This window comes from Motacilla alba, chromosome 2, assembly GCF_015832195.1.
Source record: "Motacilla alba alba isolate MOTALB_02 chromosome 2, Motacilla_alba_V1.0_pri, whole genome shotgun sequence".
Lineage (NCBI taxonomy): Eukaryota > Metazoa > Chordata > Aves > Passeriformes > Motacillidae > Motacilla > Motacilla alba.
Window position 1 is genome coordinate 66,602,910 of NC_052017.1, and position 17,995 is coordinate 66,620,904.

The following is a 17,995-nucleotide window of genomic DNA, read 5'->3' on the forward strand; positions in this document are numbered from 1 at the left end:
TTTGAGATAACACACTGGACCAAACTGACCCACAGCAGACCCCACTGGAGCTGCTGGGAAGACTGTCTCATCACACAATGTTTTCTTTAATGTTTCCTTTCACAATCTCAGAAGCTTTTAAAGAAAAAGAAGGCATCTACATCACTGTCTCAAAGTACAGCCTGTCTCAAACTGCAGGGTGTTGTGCAGGAACAGCCTTAAACCAAAAGCACCACAGGTACCAGAACCGATGCAAGATTAAAATGCTTGTTCAGCTACTGCCTGCTTTCAGCATCCATCAAGGCTGGGGCTGCTTGGACGATCGGGTCCACTTGGAAAAAACCTGTTGTTTCCCCAGATCCCCAGTAACTCTCACTGGCTGCACAACTGGTGGACAGACACTGGTGACACCTGTCAGTCACATCTATGTGCAGATGTGCCCAGCAGATTAGACATGGAATCACGGAAGTGATGCTGAAATTGTCTGACCTCTTTCCCTGCCGATCACCCATTTTAGAGGAGAAGGAATGCTGAAGGTTTGAGCATTTGGCTCTCTCCAGGTTTGACAGAAGACAGAGAAAACCCAGAGTGCTGACACAGCATACAGAGTGCCCAGCATGCCTCTGCCTTGGCGCTCTGGTAGCTCTGGCACCACAGGCACCAAAGCAACTGATTCATCCACACAGTGCTACCTTGTCTCACAAAATCTGCAGGAAGGCATCTATAGATACTCTACTGCCTTGTTTTCTTCAGTCTTGTTGTTTTGGTTTTTTTGTTTCCCTGGTGACACTGATCTAACTTCTCCTAATAGCTAGAGCTTTCATGGGTGATAAAACAGCAGCCCGAGCTGCAGTTGTCTGTATTCACACAAGAATAAAGGAGAAGAAACCAGTTATTTGTTCAAGGGTTCCTGTCCACAGTGATAGAAGACAAAATTCAGAAAGCATCTCAGAACAAAAAACTGCACAGCAAAGCAAAACCTGGAAGTTCAGGTTGTTTCTCTATGTTTTTATTATTTCTTTTTGGTAAAGATTGTTTTTCAGTTTCAATGATCTCTTGAAAGTAAGGACAGAGGCTTTTGCTGTGCCTGTGTGTGCCTGCACCCCACACACAGCCTGACTGCTTAACCCTCTGGCAGCTTATCTGAAGGCCAGTTACTTTTCAGATAGCTAGAGAGCAGAATTAGTCAAGCTAAATCACATTCATCCTGAAAACAAACAACAGAAAAACTGCTATGCATTGGGCGCGGGACTTTTTCTTCCCATTTTATTTCAAAGTCTCTTTCAAACCATTAACAAGTATGCACAACTCCAGTTTAGCAGCTACCTATGCAAAACAGCTTCCTTAGGGCTAAGTTCTTTCCTCCTGCTGTTTGTCCACCTGTTGAACTCTGCTTGTTTTGATGAAGCTGGCTTCTGCTTGAGAGGGATGCAATGGCACATCCACACCACACAACAGGAAAAACCCTTGGACCTCCAGGTTAGTGCCAGCCCAACCTAGCACCTCTGCCTGGCATGACCTATTGCATGCAAACACACTGGCTCCTGCAAGTCCCAAAAGCAGTTTAGCTATGCTTGAAGTGTTAAGTTTGCCAATAAGGCAGAGCTTGCTAACATGGGTAGAGCACCACAGTGATGGGGGCTTTGCTATGTCTGGTGTCAGTCACTAGCTGCCCCAACTGCTTGCAGTTCTCATTCCTGCAATGTGTGTGCTTTTGCCATGTCCTGAAAGCCACAGCAGAAATCCATACCACAGCAAGGAATGTGGTGACCCCCTTCATGCTTTAGTTTTGCATACTTGAAAGGAAGCAGCCTAAGCTATTGAGCTATAAACAGGAAGACACCCTGACTGCACCTTTGACTTTTACTGTGTAGGTCAAACATCACAGCTGCTGTGATAGCTCTATGCATGTGATCATTAAGGAAAAAAAGAAAAATTCTGAAACCAAAGCAGCAGGTTCCAGAGTTCTCAAGGAGAGTCGCAACCTGCCCACGTTACAGCCAGCAGGTTGTTCCTTTGGCAGGTTAAGCAAGTTTCACTGCATCAAGTTAAGGGTGGAGAGGAAAAAGATTACTAGAACTACAGCCCAAGATAAGCGGGAAGATAAAGCCAAGAAGTACAAAGGATAGACATGATCTTCATCTCTCTCTTTTACTTTGCAACATGGATGTCATTCTGCCTCGAGACAACATTTATCACCCAACATGGGCTGAACTTCAGCAGATGCCAAGTCACATCCACATCCACAACCTTTCTTTCAAACACTCCCTTCACTGAGGCTTCTTCTACTTAAAAAATTTCCTAACCATAATTAAGGGGGGGGGGAAGTATTTGTGTTGCCTTACTCCTTTAGAGGAGTTTGCCTTGATTAGATCTTACATGTAACACTGAAAATATTCAACCTCACTGTTTAGCCTGCCAAGATACAAGACGAACAGGAACAAAGCTGTGTTTAGAAGTTATTTTCCCTTTGTGACTATAACAACATATTTTGGCCTGACAACACTGGCATACTTAGAACGTAAAAGACAGGCTCATAAGTCAGGCTGGCTTTCAGCATCTTACAGTGATAAAGAAAAATGGTATGACATTCATCAGTTCCAAAAAGTAAAGATAAACGCTCAACACTTTAAGTAAGAATGTAGTTCAGAAAAAAAGAAGGGCAAAGTAAGGACATGTACAGAAATGCTTATATTCAGTCGCAGATGCAAGTGCCAGTAGCTTTAAAGTGACCACTACTGCAGCTCAGAAGACATCCAGAATCTCAACAGATGAAACATGGATTTCTTTTTCTAAATTAAATCAATAAATGGTGGCTCTGACCCATTCTACAGCACAACTGAAGCACAGCAGACAAGTTCAGGAAGGTACAGAGCCCTGAAATCTGCACCTCACAGTCTCCCCAGCATGCATTCAAGTACACATGCACTTGGGACAGTGCTGAAGGTAGAACACTAAAATCCAGCCATGATACACAGGATGACAGGAAGGAGATAAACACTTGAGCTTAATATTAGGGAGGACTCATTTGCACTAAGTGCTAGCTAGCCTTGATTAACCTCTCAAAGAAAGTGGTGGAACTCTATTTAAAATTAACCACAGAAAGAACCAGAAAAAAATGGCAAAAAATAAATATAAAAGAGGAAATGAAGTATTTTCCAAACATGGTCTGATCCACCTCTGAACGAAACACTTAATGTTTAAGAACTGCAATGCAAAAAATGTGAAATATCTTGCTATATACTATGCTTTATGCAGCACAGCTGTATGAGAAAAAGCTCTCCTCAAAATCTCTTCCCTCCCCCTCACATAAAGAATTCCACAGGTGAGCCAAGAGGATCCAACTGTGCTAGGACAGTGTGCCAGTCAGCCTTCCCAACAAAATCACATTTTTTCAAGTTCTTGACTGCCTTTCATTCCATCCTCCCACTGAGGATCACCTTCTGCTTCCCCTCCTCTGCCACAACTTTCCTCTTCCCCTCTCAGTGTCACATGAGCAGGATGACTAAGATGATAGTGCACAAGAATTCCCCTGGCTTTTTTTCCTTTTTTTTCCTTAAGACAAATGGGTAGAAAAAGTTTCCAGTCCCACACTGTAATGCAGAGTATGATTTCAGAAGAGTGACTATTCCACTAGTACAGCAGCAAGTGAGTATTTTGCTACTTTACATTGAAGAAGAGACTTCTGTAGTAATAGGCAAATGCAGAACTCAAGTGCCTTTTTCCTTTTCTCTTGTGATGGTGTTGGAACAGTGTCTGTGGGAGGTGACTCATGGAGAAGGCAGGGGAGCATGTGGTCTCCTAAAGGGACATGCAGCTCCTGCTGGTCACATCCCAGTTTTTACCTGCTGGTCACATCCCAGTTTTAACCTCTAAAATGGGCTGATGTATTTTCATAATGCCAAGGGGATTTGCATATTGATCGTATAAGCTTTCTGGAGGTCTCAAAACAGGGCAGCCTACAGTTTCAATGCCAAAACCAGAACGTGGGCAGGTTTTGACTGGCTGGCTCAAGGCTAGAATGAGCAGCCAAAGCATCCTGAAGGAGGCAAATGCAAGATGCAGCTGCTCCTGGCTCTGGGTCCCACTGAATTATGAACAAAACCAGGAGCTTCTGCTTTGCATGCAGATAAGCTGATCAGCACCACTTTGGCTTTTGGATAGAAATCATCCTTCAGCATGCGTGGGAATCCCTCACCTCTTGATTCTGGGGAGAAAAAAAGTACACTCTAGCTGCACCTTGAGTTTCCATGCCTCCTGATGTGCTTTAGCTCCCAAAGTAAAAAGACCTGTCTGGCTTGGAGGCCCAGCCTAAAGGAAGGTATGGGAAAAAAAGGGTGCCTTTGCAGCCCCTGAGCAGGGTTCAGGGTTAAGCCTCTCCCTTAGAACTGTGGCAGCACAAGTACTGTTGGCTTTCAGTCAAGAGAAGTTTATGCCAGGTAGGTCTGATTAGAAGGAGCAGCATGTCCAGAGGGGGAGCAGCAAGCAATTTCACTGAGGCCTGGTTGGGAAAGTCCCAGCATCTAAATCAAGATTAATTCTTGAGCACAGAATCCAGTGTATGTATAAACACCCTCCTCCTCCCTCACGTCTGTGGAAACACAGTGGGGAGGCCAATGAATCCGGGCATTATCAGTCCAGAGAGATCACCTGACAGTATCAAGTTCAGGTTCTGGCTTCATATCCCACATATTATTATAAGTTTCTCCACTTTACCACTAGATGTACCATACACTCTACTGTATTGCACATGATTATTCCTCATCTCCCTTGTGATTTCTAGGCAGTTTGGTATCAAAACCAAGTGGAAAATCCACTGATACATCTGATGCTTATCTGAAGACAAGAAAGCCACACATCCAATCATTCATATCAAAGGCAAAGAATAAAAATCAGTGTTTTCCATCCTTCACCTTATTTACAATACAATTTGTTTTCCCCCCTACAACAAAAAGTATTACTCAAGTTCTCAAGCTGGTCTGGGAAGGACTGAGCTGGTCAGTTCAATTCAGCTGATACAGTTGCTTTATGTCTTTCACTGTTTTGTGTCTCAAGATCTTTCACTTACACTGCTCCTCCCAAATAACAGTAAACAAACTCTAAAGAATCATAAAACCCCTTTACAATACTTAAAAAAAAAATAAGTCTGTCCTTCAGAACATGACCAAACATCTCTGTTTAGAAAAAACAGTCTGCTTTGTTACAGCTTCAACTTAGGGAGATGCTATCAGAAAGAACAGGAGTGCAGGATGCATCCAAGAGGATGAAATTTGGACCATGACGTACTTCATGCCCCATGAAACGGAAAATGTCTCAAAGAAAGAAAAGACAGCTTTAAAATTACACTCCTTTCAGATATTTTTATGTCACATTATCTTTGTCAGAGTTTGTGTTTCATTCTTCTTGAAAAATGCTTTAGCCCAAGTTGTCTGGAAATGTAGGAAAACACAGGGAACTTCTCTTCAAAGCTCCTGCCATTTGATGCATACAGGAAGTAAATCCTAAACAAAGAGAAAGTGAAGCAGCAGTATTTTTAGGAACAATCATTTAATACCCTGCTGCTAAGTCCCTCCTTAAGAGTCTCGTGAATATAACTGAAACCTAAGTCAAAAGTGCAGTAACATTATGCCCTTGGGTTAAAGAGTTTAGTCAGTTGTTTGTTTGTTAAAACATGTAGAGAATCTGTATTGACAATGTATTTCCAGTGTTAATTAACTACATCACCCACTTAAGAGAGCAATCTACTCAGCCCTTGCCAGTTGTGATTACAGGAACCAAAAAGATGCAGGTAATTTTGCAAATCAGACATGATCTGTATTAGGACAAGTTTCTGTTTGTCTTCTCTTTTTTGGCTTAATATTCGTATCCTCAAAAAAACCCAAAAATGGCCCAAAAAGCCCTCAGACACATACACATACTTCACAGCAAGTCATGAGACAAATACCAAAATCCCAATCACATGGGAAACTCCCTCTTACAACTGCGGAACAGTTTCAAAACAAATTCCAAGCACCCCCATATACTCTAGAGGTAACCAGTGCTGAACTCTAGCATGGGACAAACCAAAGGAAGCTGAGCAGCGGAGGCCTCTATAGCTACGCTGGTAGGAAAGTCATTGCAGTGCCTGCAGGAAAAGGGTAGGGTGGGGCAAATAGGTCCCAGGAAGGATCAGATTGGGATGTCCTGACTCATTGCAGCCACATGTCTGCAAGCAGGCCCAGCAGGAGATGCCCTTGCTACCGCTCCCCATGGCAGGCAGGCAGTGACATCCTGCCGGCATGGCAGCACACCTCATCATCCTCATGGAGTCTCCAGCGCTCGTTCATGCTAACGTGGCCCTGGGGAGCCTAACGTGGCCCCGGGGAGCCTCTCCGCACAGCAGCATGCGGCGGCACGCGGGTGTAGCCGTGCCCTCGGCATCCCCCAGGTGCCACATGGACATGGCCTCAGCATCCTGCCCAGCTCATGGCAGCTGCCGCACCGCATGGCTCGCGGCGCAGTGAGATTCTCCCGGCAGAAGGCATTGCTGGGATGACAAAAGTGCTGTTATTCAGATCCACCAAGGCTGGCTGGGTGCACTAAGGCTGAAAAAGCCACCGGTGATTAAATTCGAATGACAGATTTCAAATCTCTTTTCAGTGCTGCCGGGACAGTCTGCAAGTTAGCCAGTGCCACGCAGCTGCCAATACATGATACCTAAGGATATATGATACACACGCATGCACACAAAGCATTCTATATTTTTATCCTAGAGAAAAAATTTGCTTTGCTGTGAATAAAGGCAAGTTGTAAGCACGAGAGGAAAGATAATGATCTACAAATCCAACGAGGGGGGGTACCACTTCTGAATAATTATTCTGTATTCACATTTAAGCAACTACTTGCTACACAGACTCAGCAAGTTCAAACAGGCTGAAATTGATACAACTGCATTCCCAGCTTGGCTCAAAGTTACTCCTATTCCCTAACAGCGACGTTGTCAGAACACCTCAAAGGAAAAAAAGGGAGACAAATATTTGCCTGATGATGCTGTGACAGGGAAGTGATTCAAACCATGCCTCCAAAGCAAAGCTTCCCAAAGGACTGCAGAAGAAAGCAGTTTGCATCAACCCTGGCATAAGGGAGGGCAAAAGAGGAGGAAATGCAGTGTGAGCTTCCCAGTACCTCTTCACCAAGCTGTCACACACAGTTTACATTATGTTCAGAGCAGACCTAAATTAACAATGCCAAATACTGCAAGGAGACTTCCAAGCTGTAAGTAACTTTTATATGGGACAAGATCCTCCTTTATTAAACAAGATCCTTCTCAGGCCACCATACTTCCTTAAGCTTGCAGAAAAAGTGTATTAACAACAGTAAAATCAAGCAGAATATTTTTATATGTACAAAAAATCTGGCCTGGGCCATTCTGAACTGTTTCCTTCAATCTTTTTGGAGATTTGTGGTTTTCAGGCATGTCCTTTAGTTACCAGACTACATAACCTTATTCGGTTACTTCACTGCTGATTTTTCAGGAAACTTTAAGTTTAAAGAAAACAAGTGTTATTAGGAGGTAAGGCTAATTAAGGCCATTTTAAATTTTAGTTACAAGGGGAAAAAGGAGAGAGAGGGAAAGAGAAAATCAGAGAAAGCATACCACAACAGGGAAAAGATTTATCCTAAAGAGCAAATACAGTCAAAAAAGTCCTAGGTATGTCCTGCCTCCCGTCAAGAACCACACCCTTTTCTTAACCAAGCAAACATAAGCCTCAGCTACTTCCCAGAATGAGGCAAAGCCCTCTTGCTGCTGGTTCCCTCTCACACTCCACTGTTGAGCAATCCTGATGGCACAGCAGAGAACAACTTGCTGCGTCACACAGCTCAAGAAGGAAAACACAGACGGCCCCAGCACTGCTGGGGACACTGTGCAGATGGAGCAGGGTATCTCTCCCCAACACACACACACAAACGCACACACAACACACGCACGCATACAAGGAAGCTGCACGAGATAAGGGAAGCACATCTTCCTTAAAAGCAGGTTCTCCACATTACCCCGCTATCAGCAGCCAACAAGTATCTCAAGGGGCAAGGAAGTAAAAGGTTATCACTGCACACACACAAACTGCAAACTTCCCAGCGCTGAGGATGGCATCCTAGCAAAAGTAGTTTCACGTGCTCAGCCCATTTCCTCTCCTGTTCCTGAACATGTGGTCCTCCTTCCTTAGAGTGTTCCCCTGCTGAGGAGACAAGCACTAGGAAGAAGTTTCACATCTTGTTGCGTGACTGTTTAGTCAAACTGGAAATAAAAGTCCTTGCATAACCTGTGCTACTTTACAGGAGTTTGAGAACTTTAGCCCTCAAGTGGAATTCATAGAGTCCATGAACAATTGTCACTTTACTCTCTCTCCCCTCTGTCTGAAACTGTCAAAAAAGATACCACTGAAGTGTCTTGGTGTAAAAAAAGAGCCACACAGAAATTGGACACCTTCTCTGTTTCAAGATATCTTTCCACATGAGTCAGCACTGGAAAGCTGAGGATTTACAAAAAAAAAATCAAAGAGTGTTTAGCAAACTTCAGCTAAGAGACCAGTCTGAAGAACTTGGCATATCTATAGATACCCTCTATCTAGAAAGAAACAGAAAGCAGTATTTGCATATTGTGTGCTATTCAGCAGTTGTATAATGGCACTACTACTTTAAAGACTGTGTCTTTGCCTAAGCTGTGTACATTGTGCATATGAACATCATGGCTCAACAACCTGAGTAAAAGGATCTGGCTAAGTCCAAATGACAAGATTCCCCTTGCTTTTTTAATTTATTTTTTTTAACAGCTACAGAAGCTTCCCCCAATGCTGTCAATCTACTGTTATGGAATAGCCTATTTTTAAAAGAGGGGAGGAAAGAAAGAGGAAAAAACATGCTGACCCTGAGAGGGGGTATGTTCTGCTGCTTGCTGGTTCCAGCATGCTGAACTAGAACAGGTTGAGCAGGTTAGATTCTGGGGGGAAAAAACGTAAAGCTGGAAGACATACATTAAAGGTGGAATGACAGCAACCACAAATGCAGTTTGTGATGGACTTTTTCCTCATTCTCGTGGGTACTTTGCCCAGGAATCTTTTCGGGGGATAGGAGGACAGGGAATACATGTTCATAAGGGAAGTGATGCAAGTATTTCTGATATGCATGCACAACAGGCTGAACAAAGATTACCTTAACATACAAACTCTCTCAGCAAACTTTCTCACCACCGGCATTTTCTACAGAGAATCAGCCAACCGAAGTACAAGCTACAAGACAAACCACCAACCGAAAAGTGAACAAAACAACATGTTATTTGTTAACCTTGAGAGCTAACATGTCCACAAGAATCACATGTCAGGTTTATGGCAGAGGATTAAAAGCACCTCAACTCTTCACAAAGATCACCTGGATTTTCTAGTGCTTGCTAAGTTAAGGCTTGTATTTATTTTGTAGCTCTTCAAGGTGAGAAGGGGAGGAAACATCTCTGAGAATACTAGACCTTCAGAGGAGGTGATATTCCTGAAAGGGTACTTATGTGGAAAGATCAAGGTCTTGCACTGCCATGTGCTCTGAGACTAGAGTCTAATCTGTCAAGTGGCTTGTGCTTATTTGAACTGTGACATGGGTAACAAAGCAGCACTAAGCTACGCTCAATACGCTCTGTTCTACGGGAGATTCATGTTACTGCCCGTGAGCAGGGCGGCATTACCCTGCCACGTCAGACCACCTTCCCCTCGACACAAATCACACCAGAAAACTAAACTCATTAAGACTGTCCCCTTTTTTTGCCTTGCAGAAAACCAAAACATAAGAACCCACAGCCTTACAATGCACAAGATTAGACTTGCGCAGAGGCATACACAGAGAAAGGCAACACACAGAGAAAATCTAGGACTGAAAAGCACACTGAAGTCTTATGTTTAGGTACTGAGAAGCTCAGGAGATGCAAGTATAATGTTCCTCATTGTGTACGCTTAGGTTCTCAAGAACAATGGAGCTAATTAAGGTCTGCATATAAATCTTAACTCTGCACTTCCTTGCTTCGCTTGATTCTAATCAGATCTCAGCATTCATGTTTTTGTGTTAACTTCCTTTGCTGTTCTTTAATGATAACTGAATGGGGATACTGTCCAAGCAGCAAGTAACAAGCAGCATGTAACACATCTGAAATCGTGGCATCTCCTTTCAGCTCTGAGGATTCACAGAGGTTGTGTGGCACAGGAGGTCATCCAGAGTCTTTTACTGGTCCAGATAGTGGTGGTGGGGTTTTTTTTTTGAGCACCCTATTTGTGAGACTTGTTAATTGAATAAAAGTTTATATATAGTCTTTCCAGAAGTAAATCTACTCAGAAACAGCGAGACAGACAAAAGTTTCTTCCTGAAACAATTAAAAATCCTGTAGACTTCTAATTTGAATCAAAGACACAGAGAAACAGACTCTTCTCTTACTGCTGTATTGTTGTTGAAAAGGCTTTCTTTCTCTCTTTCTAATTTAACCTTCTTCAAAACATGAATATTTGTATCAAACAAATATTCTGCATATTATCTGCTGACAGGGGAGGCCAAAAAGCTTCTTTCCACCTGTTTCTCCATCCTTATTAACAAAACGTACTAGCAAAAAATGTAACAAACATTCTTTACTGCAAAAAAAACCAAAACAGCTATCCCATCTCACCTGCATCCCACAATTACAGTCATCAGTTACTAGAAGCAGAAGTTAGTCCTTTGTGTTCATTATCCCTGATGAAGAATTAGGGCACTTGCATTTGCTGAAGCTTATCTTTCACTAGCATGCTGACAGTGGTTAAATCATCCCCCCACACATAAGGAATGGATTTAAAAGCCTGTAGTACAGCCTCGGTCTTAATATTTAAGAGCACTGCTTACCAATTACTACAGTGAAATAAAAGCTCCTTAGGAGATGACCAAACAGACATTTCTATTGTGCAAGACAATGAGAGACAGCCTTTTCACTTGTGTGAAGTGTCAATCACTTTCTGTGTGGCGAGCTCCTTGGCTATTTGTTTTTAGCTTCAAGATCTTGTAGGTTCAGTTTTTCAAAGCTACACCAAATTTCCACTTGCAAACTACCAGAAAGCCAACCACGTTGTAATAAGGCAGTTCCTCTCCTCTTCTAGTAAAGAAAAAAGGTCTTCATCACAATTGGCTATGTTCTGCCTCCAGAACTTCCATCTTAAGCAAATGCCAGCCTGCACGTGCTGGACTACAGAGATCCTATTTGTACTTGGAGGCTGGGCATTGTTACTGTGCTGCACCCCACAAAGCACACACAACATACTGGAAGCAGACCAATGCCATAAATAACATAGGAGCAATTCACAGGTGGAATGCAGGGAGAGGATGGATTCAGCCAGATCTTGAGGACACTCTGCCTATTGGACATTTACAGAGTCACAGGTGGCCTGTGTGCACGCCTGCCTTGGACACACAGACTCTTGTTAAAGGGAGCAGGGAAACCTTTGAAGTGTATGCATCCCAACCCCTATGCCTTTATCAGGATCCAACACTCATTTTCTGAGCAGCGCTTTACAATCTTCCAGACTTGCACGCTTTTCATATGCCAGCAAAGATGGCCGGTTAAAACGTCAAAATTCACGGATTACCCTCCAGCATGTGCATTTTCTGTCTTTCTCAAGAAACTCAGTCAGCAACACACAGGTGCACATATAAAGTGTTGTTTCAGAAAGACTTGAACATCAGAATATTACCATACCTTGATTAAAAAGACAGCTGTTTATCTCTCCACAGCATATTAAAATCAGAAGTTTGGGAAAACTATCTAGTACTGAAAGTAAGATTGAGAAATGAAAGTGCCTTCTTAATTAAAAGACGAAATACCTTCTTTGATAGGACCCTTTGTAAGAATGCTTCAAAGCATAGCTTCTGCGATCCAGATCTTCCAATCTGAGTTTCAAAGACTTCTGCATGTGGTTGTTGCATGTGGTGTTTCACATGTGCCAAAAAAAAAAAATCCCCAAACTTTGAGACCTGCTCCTGAGATGGCACATAAACAGCCCACAAGTACCTAAGCAGGATGTAAATAAAAAGCCATTCTGAATAATTTTGTCACGTATGGGGCAAGCAATGAAAGAAGAGAAAGAAGGTAGATACTTTTCTACATTTTAGTTTCAAATGAAACACTTCAGTTAGTTTGCATTACTGGACTTACATGGACAGTCTGGAGAAAACCAGCCATGGACAATTCTCCTTCATTTACCAAACTGGGGAAGCTGTGGCTGAAACAAATGTGTTATCCCTTTACTCTTTTCAGACTTGCCACAGAGCCATTAATAGCTTCCCACTGGAAACTGGCAGGAAGGTCATTTCTCGCCTCCCTTTTGGCATTTATACCCCATTAACATTTTCTAGTTGCATGGAGAGCATGTCTTTGGCAGGGAGGAAAATGTGACTTTAAAGTGATAGGCACTGAGTATCCTTAGTCACAGAAATGGAAAAGGAACTGCTGGCAAAGCATCCTACCCCCAAAGGAAACACTTTTGGAGCAAAGTGGAGGCATCGCCCTTCCCACTGAAGGCTGATGCACATTCTATTTGAATGCAACACAGTAAGTCAAGAAAAATGTTTTTCTCTACCTCAAGGTCCCTTCTTAATGCTCACAAACCACCACTACAGCCACAGCAGCAGTGTAACTCCTCTGTCTGCATTTTGGGGAGAGGTAGTGGTAGAGATGGAGTAACAGACTGAAACCTCCTATTTGGTGTCAGAGTCTAGACCTAAAAGGACTCCTTGCAGTTGGCATTATTCACAGATAAACTCCCTAGGGATTTACTATGACAGTACAGATGGAAAACCTTTGGAAAGTGTTTAGTAGTTGCAGTCTTTTGAGTGGAGACAAGTACACTGGAAATCCCCAGCTCTTCCACAGCTACAGAAACTCTTTATACACCCCCTTTCCCCTCCATATAGTTTATGTTCCTGATGAAGATATGAGTATTCAACTTTAATTCACTGTGACTGAGAGAAAGCCACAGGGTCTATCTCTCTAGCAAAGAAGGGTGAGGATAAGGCATATCCTAAACTGCAGATTTTCTTATGTACTGATCATTACAATGCCAGTTACAGAAGTGTTGAACTCAAAACTACCATGATCTAACTATTTCCTCAAGATTCTTAAAAAGCCCCAAGAAAACAATGCTCCCAAATCTCTAAACAGCTTGTGATTCTAGCAGGCTTGCTATTTCCAAGAAGACTTGCTCTTTCCAATACTGGTCAAAACCAAAACTCTAAAAACTTTAGCATCATCTTCAGGTCTTCTTCTCCAGAGCAATTCCTGATGCTGATACCAGGTACTAAGAGATCTTCCAGTTGTTTTATCAGCTTGTACCAACCCTCCACAAAAGGTAGGAGCAGCACTGATAAGGCAGCAGACAGTCTGACAGCACATCAGGAAGAATGAGAAAATCAGTTTTTTGCTCTGACATTGAGCACTCTCCAGAGACTTTTGCTCTCCCCAAATGTGACTGTCCCCATAGAAGACTCAGGTCACTCCTGAACAGCCTGGCAGCCAGGCTGAGATACCCAGGGCTCAAGGTTCTCTGTTGAAAACTCTGGCCAAGTGTAGCACTGGTCAGAAAGGGAAGCAGGTTTTAACCTCTTTTTCTTACTAGTATTGCACAAGAGAACCTTCCCACTCCACTCCAGTCTGCTGTGCCCATTCAACTTAACTTGCTGACAAGGAGCCAAAGAGCACAACAAAAAGAAATTGGACTTCATGTGAGAGGCTATGACTCATTTACAAATGAAGTGTTGCACGTATTGTGGGAGTCAGGAAGGCCAGCATCGATTTCACAAGTGAAGAGTACATGCAACACCCCAGCACAGCTACAGTAACTCAAGGAGGAGATGTGCAGGAAACAGCGTTCTCACTCACACCACAAAAAGTTCATCTGTTGCACAGTAGTTTTACTGTAATGCAAAAGAGCATCAAGTAAGAGCTCTGGAGGTTTTGTTCTCCCTTGGTAAAGTGAAGGTGGTGAAAAAATACTTTTCATGGAGATGGTCGGCCCTTGAGAGTGTAACAGCATTGGTAATCATTTTCTAACCCAAAAGAGCAAACAAAACTTGTCTCCTTCCCTCCTCTACTCAGCTGAATGCCTAATGAAGTGGCTGCTTTGAGGTTGAAAGATCAGAAATTTCGTTCTGTGATGGAACAGCAGTAAGTACTCCCATGGCACAGTATTTCCCTGGACAAAACCATTCCATTGAACTTCTTCCCCTAAAAGGTCTTTTAAAAGTCTGGATTTAAAAATAGTATGGAAAACTAAATAAGAGCCAGAACATGGCAGGGGGAAAAAAGAAAAGAGAGGATGGACATGGCATAAGCCATTTTTCCCACCATTCAGATACCACCAGACCAACTTCTCTCTTGCTCATCTCCTATAAACTAAGCATATTTGGTGTAAGTGCAGTAAATCTTGGGAAGCTCCTGCATGACCTTCACAAGTTACACTGATTCTTTACCAGCACACCACAAGTTTCTGCTGAACCTGCAACTCCTCTCTCTGACCCCATGTTGTGCAATGGCCCAGGGATACCACCCTGCTGTCTACCAGGAGCACATGTGAAATTTTTTGTTGCTTTTTTTGCTGGTTTGGACGTACATCTGTCACTACTGTAGCCCAAAAATAGAGAACAATAAAAGAACTGCACACAAAAGACTTGTAGTATCATCTAGCTGGTACAGAAGAGCAGACATGGCACCACCACAGAGGTGGCCTGCAGGAGTTACACACGAGGCAGGACCTGGCAAACAGGTCCTTGCTCTGGAATCCTGAGGCAGAAACAGTTTTGAATGAGATGTGAGACGGATTCAGCCACAGCACTGACAGTCCATTGGACATGATGCTACAGCTAAGTTTGACATGCCTGAAAAAGAAATTTACTTCACACCACCTTAGACCAGAAATACCTGTTTCAGAAGGAGGTACTGGTGGGCAAAATGAACATCTTCCTTGCGAGTATGTCACAGCATCAGATAAAAAATTTGATTTCACTTTGCATTTATTCTCATCTGCCTATTTGCACATTTATGCCTTCCTCCAGCAACAAGATCCAGTATTACAGTCAGTTATAGCAACAAGTAAAGGTTATTCACTGAAAAAGACCAGAAGGCACAGTTGGCCAACCACAAGTCTCCTTTAACACAAGCAGCATCTTTCAGTGTGCTCAGGATTTTGCTTGTCATGGGTCTGGGGTCACTCGTTGCAGAAATACCAAACCTGGGAACAGCCTTCTGCTGCTGCAGGGCAGCCCTGCACAAGAAGGAGCTTAACAGAACCAACAGGCACTGATCAGACAAAAAAACCTTTTAATATCAAGATTTTCCTTGCATGAACTTAGGTCTTTCTTAGTGGGGTCAGTAAATACAGCACTCCATGCCAGTAACTTCAGGCATCATCTTGTTAAGAGAAAAAATTAAAACCAAACTATCATCTTATCAGAAAGTATTGATCTCTACTTATTTTGGGCAAGTCACTAAGTTTGGCAATTCTGGCTATAAATTTGCTACAAAAGCATGCTAAGAATTTCTATATGGGGAAACCTGTATAAGCAAAGGTGACTACATCAATCTCTTATAGGCCTGGAGTCAAGTTTCAGGGGAAACCTCCCTTTCCTGCTCCTAGGAGAGCATAAGAGATGTCCAGTGAGGCAAACTCAAATAAACCACACAAGCAGTCCTTCAGCAAGCCACCCAGATACAAGTGACTGATCATCCCAGAGTTCCACCACTGGAAGTCACCCTTGGATACTGACAGTGGCATCAACTGCAACTCAGCAGTGGCCTTGCCTTCCCCACGTCAGGCAGAGTAATTACCCGACCTGGCAAACATGGCTCATAACACCTCTGGTCAGATGAGTCAGATGTGGGATTTATTCAGTGCCCAAGGCCAGTATATCTTTGTGGTCTCCCCTTCTCATTTTTTATCTATCTTGCTAACTCTCCCTAATTCCAATCAACTGTAAGTTAAATAAATACAGAATCACAAAACTGCATTCCCTCTCTTTTCACCCAAGTGTTTAACAGGAGCAAAATGATACAGAGAAGGTAACGCTGCAAGCAGGTATTGCTCCCATTGTGCAGGACTATGCTATATTTCTTACTGTCATCAAAATCACCCTTTCATTCTACCTTTAGTACACTGCTTGGAAAATTATTAGCAATAACCAGGGAAACAAGATTTCTTCCTTTCCACACAGAAACAGTCTGTAACCTATCACTCCTGCCCTTTTGCTTGTAAGCAATATTCTTTTCCCCCACCTGTCTTACTGTTTCTTTGTAGGTTGTAAACTCTTTGATATGGGGACTAAAGCTATGTGGGAATCCATGAAATCTTAATCAGTTCTGAGATGTTCCACCCATGCAAATAAATGAATACTGAATCAAGGGATGAGAGAGGGGAAGGAAAATCCACGTGCTTTAACATTTTGTTTTCCCAGTTGACAACTGTACATATTGCTACATCCCTACAAAGGAAACTACATTTGGAAATTTGGACTACAGAGAATTTGCCAGATCTATAGTACAATAAGTTGTCTATAGTGCAAACAAATATTGATGTATGTATCTAGAAACAAGGTAAAAGCACCAAAGAGGCATCTTCCTGATGGCACTTGGATACTTAAGTACATAACACCAACAAAACCCCCGATGTTCCAATACAACCACTTGAATCCATGACTCTGAAGCTACAGAATTAGAAGTTACTATATAGCTTGGTTATATATTTTTATCCTCTGGGAAAAATCCATTTGTCATACTACTACTATTACTTAAAAAAAAAAAAAAGCTGTAACAACTCTTGATAATACTTAAAGCTAGAAAATCTTTCTCAATTCTGATTTCCTCCCACTACTTAAGCATCCTAGTAGCTGTAGTGTGTGTTATGCCACATTTGTAGGTCACAGATACTCCACATTTCCTGCCTAAGTGTCTTTTGTCTTTGCTAAAGACACTTTGCCCAAGTGTCTTTGCTAGTCCCTCCAAGGAAACAAAACAGCCCCCTATGCTGTAATCCTTTCCAAACTCCTGGGACACCATCAGCACTCACCTGTGCATGTTTCCATTGGTGGTGAAGGACTGTCCACATACTGAACATTTATAAGGCCTTTCACCTGAGTGCACCAGCATGTGGCGATCAAGGGAGCTCGCTGAGCTCAGAGACTTTCCACAGATGCTGCAGGAATGGTCTGTCCCTCCAGTGTCAGTGTTATGCTGGAGAAAGCAATGATTTTTTTTCATTGAATGCCCCTTCTGAAGTGCCAGTAAAATATCAGCAATAACTATAAACATCTTAAATTAAGCAGCTCTGAAGAGCTACTTGGCACAACACCTTAAGTGAGGGTGTGCCCTGTAGATACCTCTCCTCCCCAGCCCTCCTCCCTCAACTACAGCCCCCCTCCTCCCCCTTCATCTTTAACCCCTTAATGCACCAGCACCAGTAGCTGTTTCATACAGCCTGCAATGCAGCATTTCTGCTGGGTCTGCAGCAAAAGAGGATACACAGGGACTCAACAACGGCCCATCAGACAAATGGTACCTTGGGATACTTAAAGCTGTGAGTGGTTTGGGGTTGTACAAGTGGTAAGGAAAGAGGATGGAATTATGAACTTCACAGCAGAAGACAGACACTTAAAAACAAATTCTCTTAAAAGATATTAATTTTTAACTTACTGCATAGCAAGACAACAAAACAAAACTGCTTCTGAGTGTACACACAGTCTTCTATGGTCATAAGAATGCATTACAAGGTCAAGTTATGGCCATTAGCTACTGTGCTATATGTACCACTCTTGCATTCAGAGACCTGAAGATTTCTTCACATACAAAAAAAAATCCCCCAAAAACACCAGGAGAGTAAGAAAAAAATAATTAAGTAACAGTTACAGTACAGGAGGAAAAACTGAAGTAATAAGTATCTAGTGAAGCCAGTCATCAACCACACCTTAGCATCCAAAGCAGAACCTTCTGCTA

General features: G+C 42.7%; 1 protein-coding gene across 9 annotated transcripts in view; it reads right to left on the bottom strand.

Annotated features, from left to right (window-relative positions):
- RREB1 (ras responsive element binding protein 1) overlaps positions 1 to 17,995 on the bottom strand; it is a 145,237-nt gene that overhangs the window by 40,103 nt on the left and 87,139 nt on the right. For all 9 annotated transcript variants that reach the window (XM_038127823.1, XM_038127822.1, XM_038127821.1 and 6 more), the window contains one exon: positions 17,073 to 17,236. In XM_038127823.1, coding sequence (XP_037983751.1) covers positions 17,073 to 17,236 — 164 coding nt within the window. The remainder of the gene's footprint in view (positions 1 to 17,072; positions 17,237 to 17,995) is intronic.